Source organism: Myotis myotis, unplaced genomic scaffold, assembly GCF_014108235.1.
Source record: "Myotis myotis isolate mMyoMyo1 unplaced genomic scaffold, mMyoMyo1.p scaffold_m19_p_9, whole genome shotgun sequence".
NCBI lineage: Eukaryota > Metazoa > Chordata > Mammalia > Chiroptera > Vespertilionidae > Myotis > Myotis myotis.
This window is the reverse complement of record NW_023416401.1, coordinates 76472790-76490617: the sequence shown is the minus strand read 5'-3', so window position 1 is coordinate 76490617 and position 17828 is coordinate 76472790. Positions and strand designations below refer to the sequence as shown.

The window sequence follows — 17828 nt, the reverse complement described above, 5'->3', positions numbered from 1 at the left end:
CCGCCCCTGGGAGGGTGGGTCCGGGCTAGGGGTCCACAGCCCCACCCCCGCAACGTCCCACCCGGCCGTGGGGGCGGGGGCAGCCTCCCTCCTCTCCAGCTCAGTCCCTGCGCAGAGGCTGGGGCGCGTCTTCCCCCCAACACCCCCGGAAAGCCGGGGAAGAAGTGCCCGCTCCGGCGCCTCGGGCTCCCCACCCTCGCGAGCCCGCACCCGGTCTCGCCAGCGGCTGCCGCTCCCCTCAGCCATCAGCCCGCCGGCCGGGGAGGAGAGGAGGGGAGGAGGGAAGCTGCCGGTGCGAGTCCGCCGGGTCCAGCCGGCCGCCCCAGAGCTCCCCGCTGCCCCGCCTCTGCCGGCGGGACCCGCCCCTGACGCGCGTCCGCCGGGGTTGCCGCCATCTTGGGGAGGTCGGCGCCCGGCACGGCCGCCTGCCCAGACCTCAGGCGGTAGACGCCTCGCGGTTGCCATGACGAAGAGGTCAGAGAGGGTCAGACCCCGCCTCTGGGTGCAGCGGGAGCTGTGGGAGCCAAGGGCCCAAAAGAAACGGTTTTCTGTCCAGCAGCCATCTAACCACACGCGGGGTGCCGTTCTCCTTGTGGAGCCGGGCTTAGTGCGGGTGCCGGTGTAAGCAGACCCCAGGCAGACTCGCTTCACCACAGGAAGGATGCGCAGAGATGCTGGAAATAAGCAAGATATTAACACCTCCTAGTACGAAACGTCTAAACATCATTAAAAATAAGCTCTATGAGTAAAGGGAGTGGATATTAGCAAAATCTAATACACCCAATTCAAAATGTCATTCAGAAATGCACCTACTGCAGTGGTTCTCAACCTTCCTAGTGCCGCGACCCTTTAATACAGTTCCTCATGTTGTGGTGACCCCAATTTCATTGTTACAAATTGAACATAATTAAGGCATAGTGATTACAAAAACAATATGTAATTACGTATGTGTTTTCCGATGGTCTTAGGCGACCCCTGTGAAAGCGTCGTTCCACCCCCAAAGGGGTCGCGGCCCACAGGTTGAGAACCGCTGGTCTGTGTAAAATCCAAGTATGGAATCGGGCTTGGAACGAGCATCTTGACTCCACTCTCCCCGCGCATCCCCTCAGCCGTGTATGCTTTGCACAAAGGTCTCAGTAAAGAGATGGAGCAGAAGGAACAGTGATGCCAATTGGCACTGAAATTTATCTGTTTCTCCAACAAATATTTATAAAAGTTGTATTAACTTTGTGCCTGTATTATAGAAACAATACAGCTCTGTCCCTGTGGTCAAAGGGCTTAAAGTCTGTGAGTTCCCGGTAAGGTAAACCGTACACAGCCGAAGAAGGAGCAGGTTCCAACACAATTCTTGTTACAAAAATTACTGAGTACAAAACTGTCCTCACTCTCCCTCTAAAACAGCGGTTCTCAACCTGTGGGTCGCGACCCCTTTGGGGGTAGAACGACCCTTTCACAGGGGTCGCCTAAGACCATCGGAAAACACATATATAATTATGTATTGTTTTTGTGATTAATCACTATGCTTTATGTTCAATTTGTAACAATGAAAATACATCCTGCATATCAGATATTTACATTACGATTCATAACAGTAGCAACATTACAGTTATGAAGTAGCGACGAAAATAATTTTATGGTTGGGGGTCACCACAACATGAGGATCTGTATTAAAGGGTCGCGCATTAGGAAGATTGAGAACCACTGTTCTAGAACAAGAATTAAATGAAGCAAATAAATATAATGAATGAATCCTAACTCCTTTGGGGACCCCAACCCTCAGGGACTAACACAGGTTTTGTGAGGCCTAAAGTTTGCTGAACCTGAAGGACTAATTTTGGGGGGGGAGGGGATTTTTTTTAATAAGGTTCAAAAATGACTTTATTTAGAATAAGAAAAGTTACAAATAACTGTAGGCTTGGGGAATCTATCCCTTTCTCTTTTAAATCATTTCAGGCAGGTTATCCAAAATGCTGCTGGTTGCAACTTGCTTGATCTCTTCCCCAGGACGAATCCAGACCTCACAGGGGCTCTGACGCTTTCTTAGCTTTACCAAAAAAAATAAAAAATAAAAACCTTTCAACAACACTCATTTCTGGACAAAATTCTTTCTTTTTAAATTTTTTAATTTTATAAAAGTAGTAAATACATAGTTCATAATGTATCTCTTTTCCCCTGATAGGTGTATAATGTAGTGTATATCATTATTGTTTTAATTCTACTGTTGACACTATTATAGAGGTCTCCCATTTGCCCCCCTTTACCCTCCTCCACCCAGTCCCCCCACCTCTAGCCATCACCACACTTTTGTCTATGTCCATCCCCCTCCCCTCTGACTTCCCATCCTATATAATAAAAGGCTAATATGCAAATCGACCAAATGGTGGAACAACCAGTCGCTATGACATACACTACCAGGGGGCAGATGCTCAATTCAGGAGCTGCCCCCTGGTGGTCAGTGCGCTCCCACAGGGGGAGCACCGCTCAGCCAGAAGCCCTGAGCTGGGCTTACAGCTGGCGAGCACAGTGGCAGTGGCAGGAGCCTCTCCCACCTCCACAGCAGCGCTAAGGATGTCTGACTGCGGGTAGCGGGCTTAAGCCAGCAGTTGGACATCCCCCGAGGGCTTCCAGACTGCGAGAGGGCACAGGCTGGGCTGAGGGACCCCCGTAAGTGCACAAATTTCATGCACCAGGCCTCTAGTAGTATATGTATTTTTCTATTTTATTTTTTTAACAAGAGTATTCCTTATAATATACTTATGTGCATAGTTCATGGACAGGGCCAGTAGGTTGGTGAAGACCTAAAGGAGGGAGTGGGGAGGGGCTGGAAAGAGGAGAGTGGAGGGATTTAAAAGGGGGGGGGAGTAAGTGGGAGATATATGTGATGCCATCAACAATAAAAATACAGAACATCATAAACTGATGAACAAAAACAGAGACAGAGAAGCATCAATCAGACGGTCAAACCTCAGAGGGAAACTAGGGGAGGGTGGGGGTAAGGGGAAGAGATCAACCAAAGGATTTATATGCATGCATATAAGCCTAACCAATGGACGCAGGCACCAGGGGGGTGAGGGAATGAGTTGCGGGGGTCGGGGTGGAAGCGATGGGGGGATAAGGACACATGTAATACCTTAATCAATTAAAAAATATATGTATTTCTATTTTTTGAATCCTTGCACCAGTGGGGTGGCCTGTGGGATCAGGCCAAAACCAGCTCTCCAACACCCCCCGAGGGGTCCCGGATTGTGAGAGGGCACAGGCCAGGCTGAGACCCCACTGGTGCACGATCAGGGCCGGGGAGGGATGTGGGAGATGGGCCAGCAGGGAGGGACCGCAGGAGGGCTCCAGGTCCTGTCGGCCTGTCTCGCTCACTCTCGATCGGCTGGACCTCAGCAGCAAACTAACCTACCAGTCGGAGTTTCTGCCCCCTGGTGGTCAGTGCATATCATAGTGAGTTGAGCGGTCGTAGCATATCATTAGCATATTATGCTTTGATTGGTTGAATGGATGACCAGACGACTAGACACTTAGCATATTAGGCTTTTATTATATAGGACTAGAGGCCCAGTGCATGAAAATTCGTGCACTGGGGGGAGGGGGTCCCTCAGCCCAGCCTGGCCCCTCTCACAGTTTGGGAGGCCTCAGGCGATGTCCTACTGACAGCTTAGGCCCGCACCCCTCTGCAGGAGGCGACCCGGCGATCAGAGGAAGGCGCTGCCCCCATCACCCCACTGCTGCTGCCACTGCCAGCCACTAGGCTATTGGCCCTCAGCCCTCGATTCTTAGTGCTGGCCAGCTGGGGGAGGAGCTGGGGGAGGTTGAGGCACAGCAGGTCGCACCCCTCCAGCCTCTGCGGAGACCTGGCGCCAGGGCCGGGCCCTCACTGCTGCCTCTGTGGCTGCCTCTGTGGAAGGGGCAGCACTGGGACCAGGACTGCGCAGCCCCCTCTCCCCCTTCCAGGTCAAGACTTTATTTTGAAAGTGGGAGGATTATTAAAATATCTCAAAAGGTTTGGACATTTGACTAAATAGGATCAGTGTCATTATGAAGCAATACTTAATTAGTCATTTAACTGAAGTGACGATAAGAAATTTCAAAGACAAATTCAGTACCTTACATAATTTTTAGCAAAACTTAGTTCTTTCGCATGGACAACAGTGTGGTGATTGGGGGGTGGAGAGATGGGGAATGGAAGAGGATATAGGGGGGTAAATGGTGATGGATGGAGACTTAACTTGGGGTGGTACATATATAATAAAGCATACAGATGATGTGTTGTGGAATTGTGCACCTGAAGCCTGTATAATTGTGTTAACCTGTGTCACCCCAATAAATCCAAAAATTTTTTTAAAAGCGTAGTTCCTGCCTGCCTGATGTGGCCACAGACTACAAGCCACAAGCCGTGTCTTTATTTTATAGCAGATGCCACGAGGCAAAGTAAGGGTGTGGTCAAGATGTTTACCGCATTCTCCTGGGGTTTTTTTGTTGTTTTTTTAAAAATATATTTTATTGATTTTTTTTTTACAGAGAGGAAGGGAGAGCGATAGTTAGAAACATTGATAAGAGAGAAACACTCATCAGCTGCCTCCTGCACACCTCCTACTGAGGATGTGCCCGCAACCAAGGTACATGCCCTTGACCGGAATCGAACCTGGGACCCTTCAGTCCGAAGGCCGACGCTCTCCACTGAGCCAGACCAGTCAGGGCTCTCGTGGGTTTTGATCCTACTCAATTACATGCACCTGAACTCTATCAAGCCCACATCACTCAGGCAGGTGGGGCCACGTGTTCGGACCAGGTTCAAGCTCACAACTATAGCTGTTGACTACAATTGTGCTGGGAAGGTTCTGCCCTCCAAGCTGGGACTTGCATGTGGCCACGAGAGGACTGTGCCCTCTCATTAGTCCAAGGCTTGAACCTGTTGAAACACTGTAGCGCTCTCCACAAAAAAAATAAATAAAAATAAAAAGCGTGGTTCCAACTATTAAGGAGATTCAGTTTTCTTAGGTAATCAAGGACCTGATTCAAACAACATAAAACACAGAAACTTATTTTGATAAAACACATTTCTTTGCTTTCTAGACAGAAAAAATTTTCAAAATATCAGTAGACCAATAATCTAATAAAATTTTGTTCTTTTTAGCAGAGAGAGAAAATCAAACTCTAAATTTACATCAGATTGCTTTTGATATTTAAATTCACTTACATTTATTTCAATATTTTTTTTTAAATGTTGATTTTTTTTAGAGAGAGGAAGAGGGATAGCGAGATAGAAACATCAGTAAGAGACATCCATCAGCTGACTCCTGCACTCCCCCTACTGGGGATCGAGCCTCCTGCATGTCCCCTAGTGGGGATCAAGCCACAATCCCGCATGTGCCCTAACAGGGAATTGAACCCGGGACCTCTTCATGGGTCAATGCTCAAACACTGAGCCATGCCAGCCGGGAAAATTTATTTCAATCTTATTCAGCTTCACTACTCATAAAATTTATTTCCTGAAGATTCCTTTTTCATAAACTTTCTTCAATTTTCAGTGTCCCTTTTAGTGTGTAAACTTGTTCTCTGACCCATTCAGAAAAAATCAGGACACAATTACTTCATTTCCCTTAATGAAAACGTATTTCCCCGTTTTATACCTTTTTTTTAAAGCCAAATATATCCATTTTTCTTGTATACATAGTTGTTTTCTCTATTATTAATTTTTGTACCTTTACACATGTTAGAATTCTTCACCTTTAAAAATCCTAATTTCTGCCCTAGCCAGTTTGGCTTAGTGATTAGAGCGTCGGCTGGTGAACTGAAGGGTCTCAGGTCTGATTCTGGTCAAAGGCATGTACCGCGGTTGCAGACTCGATCCCTGGCCTGTCAGGCCATGTGCAGGAGGCAACTAGTCGATGTGTCTCTCTCACATCAGTTTCTCTGTTTCTACCTTCCCCTAGTCGATGTGTCTCTCTTACATCAGTTTCTCTGTCTCTACCCTCCCACTCTCTAAAAAAAAATCCTTGGGTGAGGATTAACAAAACAAAAAATCCTAATTTCTAGTGATAACTAAGGAATAAACAATTGTGAACTGTTATACCATTTATAAACACATTTTATAATTTCTAAAAGTATTTTCTTCACAGCACAGTTTAATGTGGCACAAAACAGGTTAACTAAGAGACTGAACTATCTTTAGTTCCTCTGTGAGAAGCAAAAAGTAGGCAAACCTACATTCAATAAGAAATGTTTCAGTACTTCATTATATTTGGAAATGGTCTAGACCAGTGGTCCTCAAACTACGGCCTGCGGGCCACATGCAAATACAAATATTGTATTTGTTCCCGTTTTGTTTTTTTACTTCTAAATAAGATATGTGCAGTGTGCATAGGAATTTGTTCATAGTTTTTTTTAAAACTATAGTCTGGCCCTCCAACGGTCTGAGGGACAGTGAACTGGCCCCCTGTTTAAAAAGTTTGAGGACCCCTGGTCTAGACATTCAATGAATATCCATCATTTAATTTAGCTAGCAAACCTTTAAAGTTTCAAGTTACGAAATTACCAGGCTTAGAAAACCATTTCTAAGTGCGCCTATGTTGACATAAGAACGTCCAAATTTGTAGAGAACATTTATAAGTTTATTAGATGCCCTGGCCAGGTAGCTCAGTTGTTTAGAGCATCATCCCAATACACAAAAGTTGTAGGTTTAATCCCCAGTCAGGGAATATACAAGAATCAACCAATGATTCTTGCATAAAGAAGTGGAACAATAGCCCTAACCGGTTTGGCTTGGTGGATAGAGCATTGGCCTGTGGACTGAAGGGTCCCAGGTTCAATTCCAGTCAAGGGCATGTACCTGGGTTGTGGGCACATCCCCAGTAGGAAGTGTGCAGGAGGCAGCTGATCGATGTTTCTCATCATTGATGTGTCTAACTCTCTATCCCTCTCCCTTCCTCTCTGTAAAAAATCATCAAAATATATTTCCTTTAAAAATGTGGAACAACAAATCAATGTTTTCTTCTCTTTCTCTCCCTTCCTCTCTCTAAATCAGAACAAAAAGAATTTATTAGAATTTATTTTAGCCAGAGGCAGGCAGGTTCAATGAGTGGCTGGCTGCATTCCAGTTCATGGTGCCAGGACTTCAAGGCCTACAACGTAATTTGCTTTAATTCTGAGGTATCCAAACACAATTTTTGATAAATACCCCTTGAGTTAAGCCCACTTGTTACTTGCAATCAAGAGACCAGTGCGGCACTCTCGGACAGGAACCACGTTGTCCCAACTTTGTACGCCGTGTCTAGAATATTGGTAGTCACAGTTGGGATTTAATCCATACCTGTTCTGGTCCTAAAGAACAGATAGAGTCTATTTAATTCATAACATTCTTACCAAGTACCCAATAGTATCCAAAGATGGGCTATAAATCCCATACTGAACATGGAGATTTGCTGAACCTAACCTTAAACGGACCACTAAAGCCGTGTCTGACAGCAACATAAAATATAAAGTTCATGAACTAGTTTCAGAAAGCAAGCATATGGAAGCTCCATGTAAAACTTCACTTCAACCCTTCACTCATGTACGTATAGAGCAGTGGTTCTCAACCTTCTGGCCCTTTAAATACAGTTCCTCATGTTGTGACCCAACCATAAAATTATTTTCGTTGATACTTCATAACTGTAATGTTGCTACTGTTATGAATCGTCATGTAAATATCTGATATGCAGGATGGTCTTAGGCGACCCCTGTGAAAGGGTCGTTCGACCACCAAAGGGGTCGCGACCCACAGGTTGAGAACCGCTAGTATAGAGGAACACTTCCTGAATATGCAAGTTTACTTTTCCTCAAGGAAATATTTATTGCATATTATTAATGATCATATTTTACATAAAAGATTAAATTAAAGGTATATACTTTTCAAAAACGTAAAATTGAAATCAAGGCATCATCACATTTACATGCTGAAACAAAGTCCTGGTTTTCGGAATCCAGCAGTCAATCATGATTCTGGTCCAGGGCCACCAGTCCATGATTTCCAATAGTTGAGGATCTTGTCAGTCATTGGAACAAAATCTTCTTTATATGTGACAATCGTTTCCACATAAAACCCTTTCGGGGGCTCAGTTATTTCCTTCCTTAGGTCTAATTCATCACCTTTAAAAAATATGGAACACCTGAATTATTAACATTTACCTTAAGGAGCAGTCATTAAAATTATTTAGTCAAGGCTTAGAAATAAAACAAAATAAGAATTACCTGACTCAGGGCTTTCATATGTTGAGACATCTTTTTGTTCTACTTCATCACCTTTAAAAAAACAAAACACCTGAACTATTAACTCTAACTTAACAGTCATGTAAACTATTAGTAAAGTCTTATAAGTAAAATAATTACTCCCACCCCCATCAGACTCCTGACACCATTTTCTTTCTGTAAAAAAGAAAAATAAATAAAACATGACCACTACAGACAATGAAATGGTTACACTCAATACTTGGATGGGCATGTGTACTTTCAGGCCACTGATAATCATCACCAAATGTAATCTTCAGCAGAGTTTCCACATCACAGCTTTACCAAGATGTACTTAACATATCATACAATTACTCCTTTAAAATGTAACGCTGCCGAAACCAGTTTGGCTCAGTGGATAGAGTGTCGGCCTGTGGACTGATTCGATTCCGGTCAAGGACATGTACCTGGGTTGCAGGCACATCCCCAGTGGGAGATGTGCAGGAGGCAGCTGATCGATGTTTCTCTCTCATCGATGTTTCTAACTCTCTATCTCTCTCCCTTCCTCTCTGTGGAAAATCAATAAAATATATATTTAAAAAAATAATAATAAAATAAAAGAAAATGTAACGCTGCCCTGGCCAGTGTGGTTACATGGTTAGAGCGCCTGCCCAGCACTGAAGGGTCTGGGTTCAACTCCCACTCAAAGGCACCTACCTAGGTTGCAGGTTTGATCCCAGCCCTGGTGGTCCGGGAGCAACCAATGGATGTGTTTTTTCTCTCTCCTCCCTCCCTTCTACCCTAAAAATCAATGGAAAAAATATCCTCGGGTGAGGATTAAAAAATAATAATAAATAACCCTAGCCGGTTTGGCTCAGTGGACAGAGCGTCAGCCTGAAGGGTCCAGGGTTCAATTCCAGTCAAAGACACGTAGCTTGGTTGCAGGTTCACTGGCCGCAGGAGGCAACCAATGGAGGTGTCTCTCTCACATCCATGTTTCTTTCTGTCTCTCTCCCTCCCTTCCACTCTTTCTAAAAATCAGTGAAAAGCCCAACTGGTGTGACTCATTGATTGAGCCTCGACCAATGAACCAGGAGGTCACAGTTGGATTCCCAGTCAGGACACATGCCCTGGTTGCAGGCTCCATCCCCAGTAGGTGGGAGGGGGCGGGGAGGGGGGGAAACGGGGTACAGGGAGGCAGCCAATTGATGAGTCTCATCACTAATGTTTCTCTCCCTATCTCTCCCTCTCCCTTCCTCTCTGAAATCAATAAAATATATATATATATATTTTTAAATATATTTTATTGATTCTTTACAGAGAGGAAGGGAGAGGGATAGAGAGTTAGAAACATCGATGAGAGAGAAACATTGATCAGCTGCCTCCTACACACTCCCCACTGGGGATGTGACCGCAACCAAGGTACATGCCTTTGACCAGAATGGAACCTGGGACCTTTGAGTCCGCAGGCTGACGCTCTATCCACTGAGCCAAACCGGTTAGGGCTAAAATATATTTTTTTTAAAAATAAATTAAAATTCAATGGAAAAATATCCTTGGGTGAGGATTAATCAAGAATTAAAATTAAAACAATAATAATACAGTAAAATAAAATGTAACATTAAATGGCTTTCAGTACATGCAGATCTGTGGAACCTACACAATTAATTTTACAATATTTTCATCCACAAAAATAAACCCCATACTCTTTGCTATCACTCCTCCCATTCAGCCGCAAGCAACCAGATATCTATTAGCAGTACAGATTTCCAAGCACGTTTTTAAAGCTAAGGGAGTTCCTTTCTGGTAAGGGTTTTTTAAAATATTTTTTATTGACTTCAGAGAGGAAGGGAGAGGTAGAAACATCAATGATGAGAATCATTGACCGGCTGCCTCCCGCGCGCCCCCTACTGGGGATCGAGCCTGCAAACCGGGCACGAATCCTTGACCAGAATTGAACTGGGACCTTCAGTCCGCAGGCTTTGCTCTACCCACGGAGCCAAACGGCTAGGGCTCTGGTAAGGTTTTAATAATATTCCTTAGCTGGTATAAGTGCTGAAATTGCTCGCCAAACGCGACAAAGGGCTAATGTTTCAGAAGCACCGTGTCCAGTGCCTGAAAACTCCCATCTCTAAGGTGACATTGATTCTTCAAATTCTTAGTGTAAGGCACGGCCTCACTCGAAAATATAAGATTTGGGTAAGAGCATTTAAAATGCAGTTCCTGGCAGATTCCATTAAAACGAATGGCTCTAAACAACCGTTCCCAAGTTTTGTAGACTATTTAGGGCTGGCGCCCAGCGAAGCTGCTCCTATGACCCCTGCGCGAGCCCCACGGAAGGCTGCATGCCCCGCGGACGGTCTTGCGGGAGAGCCGTACCTAATGGTTTGCTCTTTTTGCGGCCGGAGAAAATCAAGGCGCCCAACAAGGTCCAGGTGCCCAAAGCGTAAACGGAGGACATGCGCCGGTACCAAAGCGAGGCCTGGTCCGGACGCATAGCGCCGGAGGAAGGAAAGTCTTCTGCGAGACCCGGGGCGTAGGCGGGTCTTCCGGTCGGCGCGCCGCCACCGTCGCCGCTTCCTCCAATGGGGAGCTGGCCCCGATGCATCCTGGGGCGTGTAGTCCGGCGAGCCGCTCCGGCGATTGGGCTCAGGTCGAGGAGCTTTGGTTCCGGTCCCTTGCTGCGAACCAAGACGCTGCATGCCAAGTGACCTGCCAAATGAGTACCTCTGAGCAAACTTCCACTTGCAAACTGATGTGCTTGCCGGAGTGGACACGCAATAAACTGCCATAGTCCTTTCCAGCCTTAATCAAGCCATTTCTAAGCATCTGATACCACGGGCCCCTCCTGCTCCTGTTATGGCTCCAGAAACGTTTTCTTCGGTACCTCCGAATCCGTCGGGGCTCTTTCTACTTTGCCCATCCTCGTCTAGAAAGTGATATTTTGATACTTTGACACACCTCAAATTTAACTATGAATGGATCATAGGCTGAAATTTAAAGCTAAAACTATAAACGAAAAAAAAACCGTAGAGAAGAAAAATCTTTGCTACCTTGGCATAGAGTTTTTAAGTTTCTTAGCATAAAACATAAAACATGGGGAGAGGGAGGAAGCTGGCGGCCGGCGAGTGTGGAGTGAAAGTGAGAGTAAGGGAACGAGAGGGAGAGTGTGTGTGTGTGTGGGGGGGGGACGGCAAGACGGCGCGGGAGCCTGGGGGGCAGGCGGTGGGGCTCTCGGGGCCAAAAAGACGCTGCTACTGCCCAAGGCACCCACCTCCCCCGCCCGGTCCGGCTCGGAGGCCGCTATCTTGAAGGGTTTGCAAGGTCCTCCTTGGGAGGAGCCTGCCCCGCCCGCCACCCACTGGACTGACCGAGGCCTGAGCCCACGGGCACCCCCGCCCCGGAATCCGGACACCCCCGCCCCGGGATCCGCTAGCCCCAAGGACAAAATATACCGGAAAAAAAAAGAAAAGAAAAAAAAAAGACTATTTCCTGGACAGAATTTTATGAGCAAATCTTCTAGTAAAATTTGCATATACGTAAGCACAAGTGCAGGACGGGAAAAATGATATTCAAGAGTAAATCCAAGTTAAAAAAGGAGTAACTTAAAAATTTCTACCAATTATATGTTCTGAATATGAAGGTTCTAGTTACCAAATAAACTAGGAATTTTTATTCAAGCACTGGAAGTAGCCACTTCACTGTAATAGGGGTTGCTTTTACCCGAGGTGTGCGTTACAAGGTTGGCGGGCATCTCTCTCTCTCCCAATTTTTTTTTTGGGAGGCAACCAAAATTTTTGGTGGCCTTGTTTCGACAAGGCTTATTTATAACTGGTTAAAAGGTAGATTAGAGTTTGTTTCAGCTTGACCGCGTGGGTACGATTAAGTTGTGGGCTGGAATGTTTCAGTCCCATTGTGTATTTTGCTTCGATTATATTTCTCTTGTGGGCTCAATCCACACTAGAGGGCGTGTAGGAGACAGCCCATCAATGGTTTTCGGCCGTCATTGATGTTCCTACCTAGAGCAGTGGTTCTCAACCTTGGCTGCACTTTAGAATCACCTGGGAATCTTTTTAAAATCCTGATTTCTGGGCCTCATCCACAGGAAATTGTTTCGTTATGGGGTGAGGCCACAACATTAGTAATAAAGAGAATTCCCGGAGGATGAGGCATATATTTTTTTTAAAAAACCACTTTGGCCCTGACCAGTTTGGCTCAGTGGATAGAGCGTCGGCTTGCGGACTGAAGGATCCCGGGTCCGATTCCGGTCAAGGGCATGTACCTTGGTTGCGGGCACATCCCCAGGGGGGCGTGTGCAGGAGGCAGCTGATCTATGTTTCTCTCTCATCCATGTTTCTTACTCTCTGTCCCTCTCCCTTCCTCTCTTTAAAAAAATCATTAAAATATATTAAAAAAAACCAAAAAACACTTTTGAGAATGTCCTAGTTGACTTTAGTCACAGATGGTGGAAGTAGAAAGGTCCGGAGGCTCATTGTGCATTCAAGAATTAAGAATATTTGTTGAAATCTGTTGTTTGCCTTTTTTATATAGTTGGATTGTCTCTGTAATTTGAGTTGTAAGGCTTGTTATATACTCCATATACAAATTCGTCACCTATTTTGAATAATTTCATTTTTTCTTAACTCACTTTTGATTCTGCAAATGTCCTATTTCCCAATGCTCTTTTTCAAAACATTTTTTTCTTTATTGATTAAGGTATTATATACGTGTCCTTATCCCCCGGTTGCCCCTCCACCCCACTCATGTCCTCACCCCGCTCGTGTCTGTGTCCATTGGTTAGGTTTATATGCATGCATACAAGTCCTTTGGTTGATCTCTCCCCTTTACCCGCATCCTCCCCTACCTTCCCTCTGAGGTCTGACAGTCTGATCGATGCTTCTCTGTCTCTGGATCTGTTCATCAGTTTAATCGATGAGAGAGAAACACGGATCAGCTGCCTCCTGCACATCTCCTACTGGGGATATGCCCGAAACCCAGGTACATGCCCTTGACCGGAATTGAACCTGGGACCTTTCAGTCCGCAGGCGGACGCTCTATCCACCGAGCCAAACCGGTTTTGGCTGTTGTTCTGTATTTTTATTGTTGACAGCATCACATATATCTCCCACTTACTCTCTTTCCCCCCCCCTCCCCTTCCCTCCCCTCCCCGGCCTCCCCGCTTTCACACATCTCTACTCTCCTCTCCACTCGTCTTCCCAGCTCCTCCCCCCTCCCTCCTTTAGGTCTTCACTAACCTACTGGTCCTGTCCATGAACTATGCATATATTATAAGAAATACTCTTGTTAGTTATTGATCACCTAGCGTTTGAGCCGGCAGTCACCCCCACACTTCCGTAGTCCTAAATCACTACCCACCGTGTGTGAAAGAAGCTGGAGTTGGGAAATACGCTTTTCACTCACTGCTAATAAAACAAGAACTACAACGCTTCCAAAGTTCTGTAAGGCCATTTTCTTCTACTTTTAAACCAGCGTTATAAGCAAGCCTTGCCGAGGCAAGGCCACCAAAAATTTTGGTTGCCTCCCAAAAAAAAAATTGGGAGAGAGAGAGATGCCCGTCAACCTCGTAGCGCACATCTCGGGTAAAAGCAACTCCTATTTCACTAACGGTAGCTAGTTCCAGTGCTTGAATAAAAATTTCCAGCTTATTTTGTAATTAGCAATCTCATTTTCAGAACAAGACATGGAAGAAAATTTTAAGTTACTCCTTTTTCAGCTTGAATTTACTCTTGAATATCATTTTTTCCGTCTAGCGTATTTACATATATGCAAATTTTACGGTGGTGTTTTACTAGAACACGTTGCTCGTAAAATCTTTTCTAGGGAATATTCTTTTTTACATTTATGTATATTTTGTCCTTGGGGCTAGCGGACTCCGGGGCGGGGGTGCCGCGGGTTCAGGCCCGCCGAGTCCGGTAGGGGGCGAGGCGGGGCGCAGCCGCTGCTCTCCCGCAGGCTCCGCCGGAGAAGGACCTGGCTGACCCTTCCTGATGGCGCGGCTCCGCCCCAGGCAGCCCGGGGCGTGCCCTTGGGGGGAGCAGCGGCTCTGGCCCCGAGAGCCGCACCACCTGCCCCCAGGGCTCCCGCAGTCCTACTGCCCCTCACGCACACTCTGGCCCTCTCACGCCCTCCCTCCCCCGGACCCGCCGCCGCCACGCTCTTGTAACGGCCCATCAGCACAGGGACGTGCTTAGTCACCACGGAAAGGTAAGTTAGACCACAGCCAGACATCTAACACACCTGTCGGGACCACTGAAGATCAGACGGAGGCCGCCCGGAGTGGTGAGGATTTGGGGCAATCAGACCTCTCAGGGGAGGGAACATAGAATGTCACCTCTTTGCCATACCGTCAGTTTTTCTCCTTTTAAATGATCTTAGAGAAACATCAGTGTGAGAGTGAATATCCCGGTGCCCCGACGGGGGTAGGACCTGAGCCTGGGGGTGGCCCTGACCGAGAGCCCCAGCCCTTTCAGAGTAGGGGACACCGCTCCAGGGCTTGATTTTTTTTTTTTTTAAATCTTTTATGGGGTTTTTTTTGTGTTTTTTTTTTAATATATTTTATTGCCGAAACCGGTTTGGCTCAGTGGATAGAGCGTCAGCCCGCGGACTGAAGGGTCCCAGGTTCGATTCCGGTCAAGGGCATGTACCCGGGTTGCGGGCATATCCCCAGTAGGAGATGTGCAGGAGGCAGCTGATCGATGTTTCTCTCTCATCGATGTTTCTAACTCTCTATCTCTCTCCCTTCCTCTCTGTAAAAAATCAATAAAATGTATTAAAAAAATAAAAATAAATAAAATAAAATATATTTTATTGATTTTTTACAGAGAGGAAAGGAGATAGTTAGAAACATCGATCAATTGCCTCCTGCACATCCCCCACTGGGGATGTGCCCGCAACCAAGGTACATGCCCTTGACCGGAATCGAACCTGGGACCTTTCAGTCCGCAGGCCAACGCTCTATCCACCGAGCCAAACCGGTCCCGGTATGGGTTGTATGGGGGGGGGGGTGTGTGTGTGTGTGTGTGTGTGTGTGTGTGTGTGTGTGTGTGTGTGTGTGTGTGTGTGTGTGTGTGTGTGTGTGTGTTTTGTGGGGTTTTTTTTTTTTTTTAGATTTTTAATGGACTTCTAGATGGGGGGGAGGGGGGAGGGGAGAGAGAGAGAGAGAGAGAGAGAGAGAGAGAGAGAGAGAGAGAGAGAGAGAGAGAGAAACACCTATTGGCTGCCTCGTACACACCCCCTACCCAGGACTGAGCCCACAACCCAGGCATGTGCCCTGACCAGGAATGGAACTAGCAACCTTTTGGTGCCCTGATGTTGCCCAACCAACTTGGTGGCACAGGACAGGGCAATAATGGCCGTTTATTAAAAAGTCGAACTACACCCACCATACACAACTCAGACATTCCATTCCTATTCACCCCACCCCCGCCACAATGAAAACAGTACATTCACACAGCACATGGATCTATACAGAGCTCTAGTCACAAGAGACAAAAATGAGAACCCAAATGCCCATCAAATAGTGAATGGGTAAATGAAATGTAGTCTACTACTCGCCAATGGCAGGAACTACTGCCTCGCCGGTTGGCTCAGTGGATAGAGGGTCAGCCTGTGACAAAGGGTCCTGGGTCCATGCCCAGTTGCAGTTTCCTTCCCCAGTAGAAGATGTACAGGAGGCAGCCAATCAATGATTCTCTCATCACTGATGTTTCTCTCTCTCCCTCTCCCTTCCTCTCTGAAATCAATTTTTAAAAGTCTTTAAAAAGGGAACTACTGTTACATGAAACTTCTGGATGACTCTAAAAATGGATTATGCCACGTGAAAGCCAGACACAAGAGAAACCAGACAGACATAAAATTCTGGAAGCAAATTAATCTGTCGTGAGAGAAAGCTGGCCAGTGGTTTCCGATGGCCGAATGTGGAGAAAGGACTAAAAATGGGGCCTGAGAAAACATGGAGACAATGGAAATGTTCTTGTATGTTGGTGGTGGTGGTTTCATGAGTGTACACAGTATTGTCAGAACTTACCACATTGTACACTTTATATGGGTGCAGTTTATTGCATGTAAATTATACCTCAATAAAGGTGTTAAAAACAAAACAGAAGAATCAGTATTCTGTGCCACGCTTCCTTCTCTTCTCATCCTGAGCAACTTTACCCCACCTTCTTGTTAATGACTCTCAAAGCTATTTAGTCCTCCTACAAGCAAAGCCACATTAGTTACTGCCATCCTGCTCGCACTTAGTTATATCTCACAATGTCGAGGTTAAAAATGTATCACCCCCACAGGAAGACACCTTTCCTTCCTTTTCGGTAAGTCAGAGAATGGTCGCCCAAGCCAGGAACCCGAACTCATCCTCTTGCCTAAACATCCCTCTGTGACCTGCCTACACTCATTCCTCTCTTCAGGCCGCACTTGGATTCCAGACTCCTCCCATCTATCCTGTCACTTTTCCAGAGTTTTAAAAACTTATAACTGATCATTTCATACTCTCAGCTAAATCAGAGGCTTTCTTTGCCTTGAGATGGAATTCAGAGTCCTCTTGAGGCACACAAGTCTCCATGTGCCCCTCTTGGGATGGGGCACTAACAGGTAGAACACTGACCCCCACCCTCCCCGTTCTACCTGGAAATAGTCGCACCTTCTACATTAGGACACCCAGTAGTGCCCCTGCTACCCCCAGCACTGCAACTCATTGTCACTTGGGGTGAGCTGGTTCTATCACATTCTTCTGTTAATTTGAAACAGAAAGGCCCAAGGAGGAAGTTTCTTTAAAAAAAAATTTTTTTTTAAATTTATTTCAGAGAGGAAGGGAGAGGGAGAAATAGAAACATCAGTGATGAAAGAGAAACATTGACTGGCTACCTCCTGGGGATCGAGTCTGGAACCTGGGCATGTGCCCTTGACCTGAATAGAACCTGGGACCCTTCAGTCTGCAGGTTGATGCTTTACTATCCACTGAGCCAAACCGGCTAGGGCCCAATGAGGAAAGTTCAGCCTTCATCTGTATACACAGTTTTATGTACTCTTTTATATGATGTAAATTAAAAATTATATCTAAAAAGTAAGAAAAGTATTCTATGGAAAAGTTACAGAAAATAAATGCTCTTGGCATTTAAATGTAACTGTTAAACACCGTAAGATGGGAAAACCTCCCAAGAATGCAGAGCAGAGGCAAAAAGACAGTAAGTACATACAAATTCAAAAGACGGAGCATCAGAATCAATCCAGATGGTCCAACATCCAATTAATAGGAGTTCCCAGCTTTACTTTCCTACATAGCACGCATTCTAATAAATTATGTAATTTACTTCTAACGTTTGTTGGTCTTCCCTCACTAGAACATAAGCTCATGAGGGCAGGAATTTTTGTCTTATTGGCTACCTTCCCAGTGCCTAGAAGGCTACTCCTTTATATAGCAAATACATAAGAATTACTTGTTGCATGAATTAGTTGCTCCAAAATTCTGAAAGATAAATTTATTTGGGGTTTAGAATTTTACACTCAGCAAAGCTGTCAAGTATGAAGACAGAAAGATTCATTGAATTATCTTCCATATACTTTTTTTAAGGAAAAATCATGTTAGATGGAAA

At 45.7% G+C, this 17828-nt stretch overlaps 1 protein-coding gene across 3 annotated transcripts; it reads right to left on the bottom strand.

Annotated features, from left to right (window-relative positions):
* Window positions 1–6948: 6948 nt before the first annotated feature.
* Window positions 6949–11103, bottom strand: SMIM26 (small integral membrane protein 26). 3 transcript variants are annotated; one of them, XR_004970082.1, is made up of 4 exons: window positions 10594–11098; window positions 8239–8289; window positions 7897–8136; window positions 6949–7329 (listed from the first exon to the last, which is right to left on the bottom strand). XR_004970082.1 is itself a non-coding variant. In XM_036323342.1 (4 exons), exons 1-3 carry the CDS (start codon window positions 10820–10822, stop codon window positions 7982–7984), a joined length of 435 nt encoding a protein of 144 aa, XP_036179235.1. In that variant the 5' UTR covers window positions 10823–11103; the 3' UTR covers window positions 6949–7329; window positions 7941–7981. The 3 variants fall into 3 exon arrangements, 2 of the variants coding, with proteins under 2 accessions (XP_036179235.1, XP_036179234.1); XM_036323342.1 differs by having other exon boundaries at window positions 7941–8136; window positions 10594–11103; XM_036323341.1 differs by lacking the exon at window positions 6949–7329 and having other exon boundaries at window positions 7810–8136; window positions 10594–11097.
* Between the last annotated feature and the right edge of the window lie 6725 nt (window positions 11104–17828).